Source organism: Babylonia areolata, chromosome 19 (genome assembly GCF_041734735.1).
Source record: "Babylonia areolata isolate BAREFJ2019XMU chromosome 19, ASM4173473v1, whole genome shotgun sequence".
NCBI classification, from domain to species: domain Eukaryota; kingdom Metazoa; phylum Mollusca; class Gastropoda; order Neogastropoda; family Buccinidae; genus Babylonia; species Babylonia areolata.
In genome coordinates this window covers 32,261,767-32,274,248 of record NC_134894.1, presented here as the reverse complement: position 1 = coordinate 32,274,248, position 12,482 = coordinate 32,261,767, and the positions used below count along the sequence as shown (strand labels likewise).

General features: G+C 40.3%; 1 protein-coding gene across 2 annotated transcripts in view; it reads left to right on the top strand.

Moving 5' to 3' along the window:
- Positions 1-12,482, top strand: part of LOC143293637 (uncharacterized) — an 86,446-nt gene that overhangs the window by 28,660 nt on the left and 45,304 nt on the right. The window contains exons 3-6 of one of the 2 annotated variants that reach the window (XM_076604740.1): positions 596-651; positions 1,306-1,326; positions 7,932-8,196; positions 11,699-11,901. In XM_076604740.1, the coding sequence (XP_076460855.1) occupies positions 596-651; positions 1,306-1,326; positions 7,932-8,196; positions 11,699-11,901 (545 nt within the window). The remainder of the gene's footprint in view (positions 1-595; positions 652-1,305; positions 1,327-7,931; positions 8,197-11,698; positions 11,902-12,482) is intronic. The other variant, XM_076604742.1, reaches the window with a different exon arrangement.

The window sequence follows — 12,482 nt, the reverse complement described above, 5'->3', positions numbered from 1 at the left end:
AATCCCTTTGTCCTGTCTGATCAGGACCACCTAAACCTTCACCACTGCATGCAAAACTACAATGGCCTGTGCTATTTGCTGTGACTGTGACCATGTAAGCAAGTGGTGTAGAACCAGAAGCCGGCAAAAAGCAGAGGGGTTTGGAGAGAGAAGCAGGTGGGATAATTACCATGGGAGGGTGTGGGGGAGGATCAAAGAACTGTCTGCTGAAGTGCTGGAACAGGTGTGGTGGACAGGGGGAGGAGCAGACAGTAGAGGACAGTTGTGTTTGTGATTGTTCCCACCTCACCTGTGTGGCAGGTGTCTTCAGCAGCTTTTGCATTGGATGATGGATTGTGGTTCATCGAACAATTTGAATGCTACGGATGATTACGTTTGTATGATTTGTGTTGTTGTTGCTGTTTAAAAACAAATTAGATTGCTTTGTTGTGTAGATGAAACCTGAATTGCAGACAAGCATCGAGTGTGATCAGTGTTGAACTTTGTTTGATTCATGTTGTTGTTTAAGAAAATGTATGTATCTCAAACAGAAGTACCTTTAGGACAGTTACTGTTGATCAGCTGTCAGCACATGTTGTGTTTTCCTGTGTTTCAGACCCAGAACCTTTGTACATCCCCCCAGAGTATGAAGAGGATGGGTGTTCCTATAAGGTAGGGGTAAACTTTTGATGTGGTCTTGCATACCCAATGTGAACACAGTGCCTGCGATACCCAGCTTTTGCATACATTTATGATTTAATCTATCGTTGTCTGCCTGGCCCACCTAGAATTAATCTGTTGGTCTGTGTGATATATAACACATTTTCCTTTTAATGGGGTTATATTATAATTAAAAAAAAAAGAATACTAGTGATACCAGTTGTGACATTTATTTTTAGTGGAGCTAGTTTGGAATCACATTTGTATTATGTTGCTTAGAAAATTAGAATGGATTGAATACATGGAAGGTGTATCTGATGACTTTGTGTATCTGATTTCATTCTGTTAGATTATATACAAAAACTGGCTGTGTAAGTTCATAGAAAGCAAAAATGGTGTTATTGGCTAATCATCACTGTACATTTTTTAATAAGAAGGGAGAGAGGGGGTATACAGAGTATATTTATTCAGTTATATAATTCTAATAACCTGAAAAAGAGAGAAAAAGATCTTGTGACAATTGTTGTGGATGTAAGTCTTTTCTTGAAAAAGTGATTCTGATTTGAATGATTAAGTTGAACAGAATATTATTTATTTATTTATCTTTTAAAAAATTAATTATTAATATGCAGCCTCATAAACATTTTTATTTTCTTCCACCGCAAGTCTCAACTACCTTCTCCTAGAGTAAGTATACACAGCAGTGTATGTCATGACAAAGCGTATTCATAGAGAGCTCTGTTAGTGTGACGCAACACTTGTGTCAGTGGTGCCACAGCTACCGATTAATTGCTGGTTTCAAACTTTTAATAGTCTTTTGTTTTTACTGTAGTTTAGTTCCTGCTTCTCTGTGTTTTGTTATGTATGTATATTTACAGCTTCTTGATTACTGTGATCTGGGTAACCAAGTCCTAACAGAAAATAAGAAATTTTGCCTCTGGTGATTAAACTTTAGAATGAGAAAAATGTGAAAATTTGTTGAAATTACTTCCACTGGGGAACTTAAAAAGAAAATAGTATGTTTCCCATGAGAAAACAGAGGGTGTATTTATATCCAGTAGGGTTCTTGCATTGCATGGCAGGGCATGGCATACGTATACATACATATCCACCTTCATTCTGGAACAGAACTGACTGTAGGCAGCATACATCTTATGCTGTATCTGAAATACAAGATGGAAAGCTTTGCTTCTAGAAGTAAGCCCATGGTAGTTTGCAGAATGTCTGTTGTTGCTTCCACATTTTCTGTTGGAAACCTGTTTTCAGTTTTCTTAGTTGTTTTTTTTCCTGGCAGTGGATCACCAGTGAGAGCTGAGATTAAAATGTCATTATGTTCCTTGCACACAAGACTGATTTTTCTTGGCAAGGTCTCCGCCATCAACACAGAATTAGGGCTTTTGTAGTGCATGTTATCCAGAAACCATGATGTTTTTCATCTTGAAAGGAGGATTAAGATAGATTTTTTTCCCTTGCAGTGGAGGTTATATTTTTCAAGAAAACACATATATAGTCAATATCAAGTTATCAAGTTCACAAAAACAGAATTGGATTCTATCAAAAACCAGTGAAGGATTACACAGGAGAAGATACTTAAATTAATCACTGCTGTGTTCACTTCACTGAAGTCGTACGAGTTATTTTCAGTCCACAAAACGAGTTCTTATCTCAAGCATCGCATTAGAGGCTAACAACTTTTGAAAAGGTAAAAATGACTGGTCTAGCCAACCAGACTCACAAATGGAAAAAAACTGTTGAGTTGTGAAACAAGACTCACTTTGCTAAGAGATGTCAACGTTATTGACAATAGGTCCTTCTTCAAGGACTGTGATAAATACCCAACCAGACTTGACTTCATGTGTTATAACAATACAAACGAATCAAAAGGGATTCCTATAGTAAATTGCCATCCAGCCATTCAACCGGTGGGTAAATAACTACAGTAACCTTTCTCTTCAAATATGAAAAAAGGACAAATGTTGCTGCATATACTCCTTTATTGAATGGAAAAAAATAGTCTGTTTTTTACCGTTGTTTTGTGCAGAAAAGAACATAGTTCTGTAATTACTTTATGGACATGAACAAAGATGACAGCAAAAGGATGCAACGCATTTTGATCCTAATGTCTTCTGCAGGTGAACTGAGAAAAGATATGAATAAAGATGAACAGTTGCAGATAATGGAGCACTTAGCCATTTTGATGGTATTTTCTTGGTTCAAGAGAAATTTTTGTTATTGCAAATAGCTTGATGTATATTAAACATTCTTTGCCTCTTCATTTTGTTTCAAATTAATCCAGCCAATCACAACCTGCCTACAATGTGGAATTCTTGCACTGAAAAAAACCCAACACACACACACCTAAAATCAACCAAAGATGGCGAGTTGTGATATGAAAATAATGGCCGGTTTTTCAGCACCATGATTATGTAAGTTTAGAAGAAAAAAAAGATTGTACATGTGTGTTCACCTTGCATTTTCAGCGTATATTCTGGGTTCTGGTGTTTGCAGGGTGTTGCCGTGTTTTAATTTGGAGTGTGGATTTGATCTGTGTGTGGTGCAGTAATCACTGTTACCGAATTACATGAAACTATTGACATGAAATTTGGCCATGTATGTATGCTTAATCAGTGAATTGTGTGATGAATTACCGTTAACTTGTGTTTCTAAAACTAAACTGTAACAAGCTATCTGAGACCTTGATGAATGAGACATCTGGTGATTCCTTGACTGCTGGTCGGATTAATTTCCTGTGATTTTCTAACATTCAGTCTTTGATTTTATCGATTTCTTCTTTTTGGTTGTTATTTCTATGTGTGTGTGTGAGTGAGTGTGTGTGTGTGTGTGTGTGTGTGTGTGTGTGTGTGTGCGTGTGTGTGTGTGTGCGTGCGTGCGTGTGTGTGTGTGTGTGTGTGTGTGTGTGTGTGTGTGTGTGTGTGCATTTGTATTGTATGTGTATTTTCTTTTTTCTTTTTTAAAAATTTTCTAACAGAGAGTAAGGAGACAAGTCGGTTGGCAGAAAATCTTTGAATTCATACTGCCCTTGCTAAGTTTGATCATGTTGAACAATTCAGCCGATTTTCCTCTGCTCCCCTTGCTGCTGATTTGCTGTTACTCGTTTTGCTGCTGATGCCATCCATCGTTCCTTGTCTTCTTCAAAATTGTTTTTTCACAGAAACCGAATAACATTTGTTTAATGATGAATTTGTTAACAAATGAAGACATGCAATTAATGGTTCTCTTTATAGTCAGATTCTACACACACACACACACACACACACACACACACACATGCCTGCATGGACACACACACACACACACACACACACACACACACACACACACACACACACACACACACACACACACACACACACTTATTCACTCTCACTCACTTACTCACTTTCTGTCTCTTTCTCTTTGCATTTATGTTCCAGAAGCTAATTAATGTTCAGGTTTCCATTATCATTATGTATTCCATTTATGTATTTAGTCTCTGTTTTAGGATCAGTAACTGTTAGTTTTTGCAAATGGGAATTGGCACTGAGTTTATCACTTTGTGCCAGCAGGAATTGGTACTGAGTTTATCACTTTGTGCCAATGGGAATTGGTACTGAGTTTATCACTTTGTGCCAATGGGAATTGGTACTGAGTTTATCACTTTGTGCCAATGGGAATTGGTACTGAGTTTATCACTTTGTGCCAACAGGAATTGGTACTGATTTTATCACTTTGTGGCAGTGGGAATTGGTACTGATTTTATCACTTTGTGCCAACAGGAATTGGTACTGAGTTTATCACTTTGTGCCAACAGGAATTGGTACTGAGTTTATCACTTTGTACCAGTGGGAATAGGTACTGAGTTTATCACTTTGTGCCAGTGGGAATTGGTACTGAGTTTATCACTTTGTGCCAATGGGAATTGGTACTGAGTTTATCACTTTGTGCCAGTGGGAATTGGTACTGAGTTTTTCACTTTGTGCCAGTGGGAACTGGTACTGAGTTTTTCACTTTGTGCCAATGGGAATTGGTACTTTGTATACATCTGAGTGTCATTTGTATTCAGAATCATCCAGATGTCAAAAGAGGAGCTTGAAGGCTAAAATCAAATCAAACACAAATCACATTGCTTATTGCCCAGCGGACTGCAAAGGGGCCATTTTGGGGGCTGGGTTGAAGGCTCGGTCATGAACTCCCAATGTTTACGTTTTAGTGCGCGGTCACTCACTGTGAACCGTTTTGCATACTTTTGAAGCTGTAACCCTTGATAATAATCCTGTTTGTTCCTTTATTGTGCATATTAAAAACCTTCCTTTCTTCAGTCGCTGTGCAAAGTCTGTTTTCACAGTCCAGTTGGGCATTGTTCTCATTCAGGGGATAGTACAGAGCCGTTTTTGTTGAAATGTTTTCATGATGTGCTCTTATTTCCACTCGTTTTCAGGTGAGCGCGGGTGTGTCAGTGTGTGAGTGAGAGAATGCTTGAGTCTAGGCATTGTGATACTGCAGGGAGGAAAGATATTGAGAGCTTGATAGTTCTTGCAGGGTATACGTGTCTCAGTTGGTCAGTCTCTTTCTCTCTGTCTGTCTGTCTCTCCTCCCATACCGTCTCACTCTCTCTTTTTTTTTTTCACTCCCTAACCCAGTGATCATGGTGGACGTGGCAGATCATTTGTAATGGCAGTGTGATTCCCCTGCTTTGGGCATACCTGTGTTGATTTGTTCACAACATCACGACAGCATGGTGATCATTGAGTATTGATCTGTGCAGAAATGTGGTGTGTGTGTGTGTGTGTGTGTGTGTGTTGTGTGTGCGTGTGTGTGTGTGTGTGTGTGTGTGTGTGTGTGTGTGTGTGTGTGTGTGTATTTGTATGCAAGCATGCGTGCGCGTGTGTGTGGTGTGTGTGCGCATGTGCATGACATGGATACATACCTGTATATTTGTTGTCAAGTGCACATTGCAGGAATTCTGTGATCACATGTTTGTTCCCATAGGTTTGTATTGCATACAAGCATCTCTGTCATGATATTATGTATGTGTGTCTGAGCATGCGTGCACATGTACAATGTATATGTGGTTGTGTGCACATGTACATGTGTGTACATGTGTGTGTGTAGTGCATAATGTAAAAACAACAACAAAAAACAACATATATAAATATATTTGTATTTGTATTTCTTTTTATCACAACAGATTTCTCTGTGTGAAATTCGGGCTGCTCTCCCCAGGGAGAGCGCGTCACTACACTACAGCGCCACCCATTTTTTTTGTGTATTTTTTCCTGCATACAGTTTTATTTGTTTTTCCTATCGATGTGGATTTTTCTACAGAATTTTGCCAGGAACAACCCATTTGTTGCCGTGGGTTCTTTTACGTGCGCTAAGTGCATGCTGCACACGGGACCTCGGTTTATCGTCTCATCCGAATGACTAGCGTCCAGACCACCACTCAAGGTCTAGTGGAGGGGGAGGAAATATCGGCGGCTGAATCGTGATTTGAACCAGCGCACTCAGATTCTCTCGCTTCCTAGGTGGACGTGTTACCTCAAGGCCGTCACTCCACTATATATATGTATATGCAATTGATTTGTCTCATTAACTTGGTGGATTGATGGCTTGATTGCTTGTTAATGTGGGTCTTTTGCTTGATGGTGGTACGAACTGAGACAGGAGCAACATTAACAGTGGTATAATTTGTCATTCATATTTTTCTTTTCTGATCAGTTGGATCCATATGTGCGAGCTTACTTAAGGGCATTTGACTCTGGGTGCATGCAAGCACGCTTGTATACCTTTACCTGTACATACATGTCTTATTTTCTTTTTGGTGAAAGACAATGAGCAGACGTGATAGATTTCTTTGCTTTGGGAGGAAAACACATGATAACTGTTTACACCAAAATTTCTTCAGTTAAGTTTTCAATTCCTAACAACAATGATGGTAATTAATGTAATACCAGTAATGATAAGTGCCATAATGATGATGATGAAAGGTTGAGTTTGTTGCTGACTTTCTTGTTATAATTGTTGTGTTGTTTCCTAATTCTAAGTGAATCAGCTTGTATAAGTGGTTGAATTGACGCAGTGACTGTCCACACTTATGGACATAATACCGTGATTCAGATTACTTTGTACTGTTGTTTCCTGACCTCGCACTGCAGAAAACTTGCAAGGAAAAGAAATGAGCCTGATGATACGTTGGTTAGCCTTTATTTCACACTGTATTGATAAATGCTGATGAGATTACTGTTACTTACGTAATTCCAGAAACCGGGGGTATTTTTTAGTACTTGTTTTTTTTTCTGTATAAAAAAAAATGTTTGCCACATTACCTTTAAAATTTTGTTTCTTTAGTTTTGTTCCTTTGTGTAGACAGTTGGATGAAAGTAAAACATTTTTGTAGGTCTGCATTGTTCATGTATGTGCATGTGTTTGCTCATGTTTATAGTGGTGTGTATGTGTGCACAGTTTTGAATGTCTGTGCATATGCACAAATGTGACATGCATGCAGCCTCTGCAAGGCTGTTTAATCCATTTTGTATGTTTGTCTTCTGTCCATTGATACAGATAAAGTCGTTGTTAATTTCTGAAGGCAGTGAATATGAGCTCAGGAAGATCAGCATGTGACAAGCTCAACAGTGTGCTGAAATAAACTGTGACATTACAACATGGCCATTGTGCACAAGAAACAAACACACATGCGCATGCATGCACACACTGCATGCATAGTAACAAAAGTACCTTAAGAATTTCAAATAGTTAAACAATATCATGATGGTAAGGCAGGTGCCACCAACTCGACCAGGTGCAAATGGTGAATTGATCAGCAGGTACAAACAGTGAATCGGCCAGTTGCAAACAGTGAATCAGTCAGGTGCAAACTTTGAATTGACTAGGTACAAAGTACAAACTTTGAATTGACTAGGTACAAATGGTGGATAGATCCGATACAAACGGTGAATCAGTCAGGTACAAATAGTGAATAGACTATGTGCAAACAGTGAATTGATAAGGTACAAAACAGTTAATCAGATACAAACGGTGAATTGACCAGGTACAAAACAGTTAATCAGATACAAACAGTGAATTGACCAGGTACAAAACAGTTAATCAGATACAAACAGTGAATTAATCAGGTACAAAACAGTTAATCAGATACAAACGGTGAATTGACCAGGTACAAAACAGTTAATCAGATACAAACAGTGAATTGACCAGGTACAAAACAGTTAATCAGATACAAACGGTGAATTGACCAGGTACAGAACAGTCAACACGGATGCTTACTCTGTCCTCAGTCTCACCTCTTCTCTCTGGGGATGACCCTGCTGTTTGCCGTGGAGTATTCCAGCAATCCCGATGAAAACATCGACAATGACAGCAAGTCTGCGCTGTCCAAAGAGGTGCGTGACCTTTTGACCCACCTGACCCAGGACGACCCCGAGAACCGACCCGACATTGAACTGGTTCTGGAATACTGCGACCGTGCGCTGCAGGACATCTCGTCGCAGGATGTGTGTCAGCGGTTTGCCTGCGTGCCCACGGAAGAGGAAATTCCCAAAGGTGAGAATGTATTGATGATGTGTGTGTTTCTTTCTGGGAGTCCCAGTGACGGAGGAGGATGCTGGTTTTCGTTTCTTGCTACGGTTTGACTCAACGTGAGACAGTTTCTGTTCTTACATGGAAAAGACTTACCTGGGTACTAGTTGCTTTTCTTTTTGAATGAGATGCTGAACTGTTACAGGAGTGGAATTTTGTGTGTGTGTGTGTGTGTGTGTTTGAATGTGTGTGTGTTTGAATGTGCGTGTGGTTATGTATGTGTCTGTGTGTTTGAATGTGAGTGTGTTTGAATGTGCATGCATGTGGTTGTGCATGTGTGTGTGTGTGTGTGAGAGAGAGAGAGAGAGAGAGAGAGAGATACATATATAGATAGATAGATAGATATAGAGATAGAGAGAGAGAAGCAAAAGATTTGACAGGAAAAGAAGAGAAACTTTAAATGGAGAGTGGGGACAGCTGGGGATGGGGGTGCGGGGATATCATTTTAATGGGCACACCACTGTGGGTATCTCTCTGCCTGCTACTTGCCCATTCTCATGTAAAATAGTCTGATTTTTAACCTTCAGCTGGGAATTAATCTGAGTGTGTGTGTGTGTGTGTGTGTGTGTGTGTGTGTGTGTGTGTGTGTGTGTGTGCTTACCTATGTGTGTTCATGTATTTGTATGTGTGTGAGAGAGAGAAAGAGAAAAAAAAAGGAAAAAAAAGAAAGTAAGTAAAAGACTGGGGAGGAGAAATGAGAGGAGAAAGTATAACACAAGAGAGGGGGGGAAGTGGTGGGGGGAGGGTGGTGTGTGTGTGTGTGGGGGGGGGTGCGGCGGTCAGGGGGGTGGGGGGGGGGAGTATGATTTTAATTGGCAGACAAGTGTACGTGTCTCAGCCTGTCACCTGCCCATTGTCATGCAACACAGGTTTGATTGCTAGCCTTCAGCATTGCTCCACCTACCTACCACTGACTCACAGTGGACAGCTTCAGTGTTAAGCAAGAGTGGGGATGGGTGGGGTGGACGAGGGGCTGATTCATTGTAGAATTCAGGATAAAAATATACTGTGAAAGTGGAGTTCAGAAGTTCATGTTGAAAGCTTCCATTGTGCGCATTGTTTAAGAGTGTTTCGTTCCCTTTACTGCATGTGGGAAATGATTGTGTGTGTGTGTGTGTGTGTGTGTGTGTGTGTGTGTGTGTGTGTGTGTATACACATGCTTGTGATGTATATATATATGTGTGTGTGTGTGTGTGTGTCTGTATGCACATGCTTGTGATATATATATATATATATATATGTGTGTGTGTGTGTCTGTGTGTGTGTGTGTGTGTGTGTGTGTGTGTGTGTGTGTGTGTGCACATGCATGTGATGTATATTTGTGTGTGTGTGTGTTTGTGTATGTGTGTGTGCATGTGGTGTGTTTGTGTGTGTGTGTGTGTCTGTATGCACATGCATGTGATGTATATTTGTATGTGTGTGTGTGTGTGTGTGTGTGTGTGTGTGTGTGTGCATGTGTGTATGCTTACCTATGCGTGTTCGTGTATTTGAATACATTCTCAGATAACTACTTGAATAAACAAAGGAATGAATGAATTAATTTTGTATATAGGAAAAAAAAACAGAGCCGAAGCCTTTATGGCTCACCTGTGATATTTGCTGTTTTAAAACCGGATAAGAACGAAACCAAAAATGTGAGAACGAGGGTACGTACCATTAATTGCACATATATAAAGGACTTTTGATCCAAATGATATTTTTGCTTACCTTTTGAAACTAGTGTCTGTTGAACTGAAAGTTGTGTGCCGGAAACAAAAAAAATCCATCTCGCTGAAGCAGCCAGCATCAGTGAACGTTTCATTGTTTTAGATCATGATACAGATGTATCAAAATTTCAAACATTCCCTGACTTCATTATGAGTTTCCAGCTTTGCTGAGTCACAGCAAAAATGACCAAACACATTTTGGGGTGTTATTTATATTATAACAAATGGTTTAGACTTTGAAGAGAATGGAAGCTTTGTGAAAACAGAGGCAAGACTTTGGGGTGTTATTTATATTATAACAAATGGTTTGATTTTGAAGAGAATGGAAGCTTTGTGAAAACAGAGGCAAGACTTTGAGGTGTTATTTATATTATAACAAATGGTTTGATTTTGAAGAGAACTGAAGCTTTGTGAAAACAGAGGCAAGACTTTGGGGTGTTATTTATATTATAACAAATGGTTTGATTTTGAAGAGAATGGAAGCTTTGTGAAAACAGAGGCAAGACTTTGGGGTGTTATTTATATTATAACAAATGGTTTGATTTTGAAGAGAACTGAAGCTTTGTGAAAACAGAGAGGCAGGACATGTCTTTTTGATAATGCTGACTGGTGATCAGGTTCTCTCTAAGTTCCCCACAGGGAAGTGTAGTGTTTCTGAATGCAAACAGTCAGCAATGGTCAGCAATGGTCATTTTATTATTTTGGAAATCCTCAGGCTTGCCTTCCCTGCATAGTTACCAGCTGCTTAGAAAGTGTCCAGCACGTGCAAGGATGTGTTGTTAAATCCTTTTGTTTTTGTTTTTCTCAGCTTTCATAACACGGTGTGAACATGTTGTCTGGCTGTGAGGTGTAGCAATAAGAAAAGGAATGGGAATAAGATGGGGTTAAATACATTTTTTTTTTTTACTTTGAATTATCACAGCCAGTGGGCAATGAAAATTTAATTTTCATTTACTGGTTCTCTCTTTGTCACTGTCTCCATTCCTCTCTCTCTTTCTCTGTCTCTGTCTCTCCCTGTTTTCTCTGTCTCTGCCTGTCTGTCTGTCTCTGTCTGTCTCTCCCTATTTTCTGTATCTGTCTCTGTCTGTCTGTCTCTGTCTCTCCCTGTTTTCTGTATCTGTCTCTGCCTGTCTGTCTGTCTGTCTGTCTCTGTCTGTCTCTCCCAGTTTTCTGTATCTGTCTCTGCCAGTCTGTCTGTCTGTATTTCTCTCTGTCTGTCTCTCCCTGTTTTCTCTGTCTCTGCCAGTCTGTCTGTCTATTTCTCTCTGTCTGTCTCTCCCTGTTTTCTCTGTCTCTGCCAGTCTGTCTGTCTGTATTTGTCTCTCTGTCTCTCTCTGTTTTGTCCCTCTCTCTCTGTCTGTCTCTCCCTGTTTTATCGATCTGTCTCTGCCTGTCTGTCTGTCTGTATTTCTCTGTCTGTCTGTCTCTGTCTGTCTGTATTTCTCTGTCTGTCTGTCTCTCTCTCTGTCTGTCTCTCCCTGTTTTCTCTGTCTGTCTCTGCCTGTCTGTCTGTCTGTATTTCTCTCTCTTTCTCTGTTTTCAGAGACTGCCTCAGCAGTATGTAAATCAATGCACAATGTATTTGATTTAATGCACAATGTCTTTGTTGAAATTTGTGTTCACTCATATTGAAATAAATTTATGTTCAGTCTGAAATTTATGTTCACTCCTATTGCTATGCCATGGGTCAGGGGCATGACAGTTCAAACATTGAAAAAAAAAAAAAATTTTTTTTTGCCTTTGACTGTGACTGTGGACAGAAGGGGGAACCAGCCTGCTGTCTATGACGGAGGAGCTGGCAGCCTACCTGAACAACCAGAACGGCTTGGTGACACCAGGACAGCAGCACTATGACTGCGACTCCGGCAAACAGGTGTCCAGCAGCAGCAACAGCAGCAACGGCGGCAGTCATCAGCAACAGGTGTTGAGTGCAGAGACACAGACTGCTGCCCTGCCCACTAAGGTGAGAGGAGTCTGTTGTTTTAGTCGTTAAGCTACGAGTTTACAGTAAAATGAGAGCTGTATTATCAGTGGTTTCTCCATCGCAATGGGGAATCATTTACAGCTTAGTCTTTACAGCTTAGTCCCTGTTTCCATTCCTGTCTCTCTTTCTCTGTCTCTGTCTCTCCCTGTTTTCTGTATCTGTCTCTGCCTGTCTGTCTGTCTCTGTCTGTCTCTCTCTGTTTTCTGTATCTGTCTCTGCCTGTCTGTCTTTTTTTTTTTCCTCAAGGCCTGACTAAGCGCGTTGGGTTACGCTGCTGGTCAGGCATCTGCTTGGCAGATGTGGTGTAGCGTATATGGATTTGTCCGAACGCAGTGACGCCTCCTTGAGCTACTGAAACTGACACTGAAACTTTTGTGAAGGACGATGACTTTCAAACTAGGAGGCAAGATTGTACTGGCTGTTAGTGCTGCAGCCTTGGGAGCTAGCTGGCCTTTGGGAACCATCCCAACGCCGACTGTCTGTGGAGATGTAACTTGGGCAAGACACTCTTGACTATAATCAAATTCTAGCCCAGATAGTCGGGACAGCATTTGCCTCCT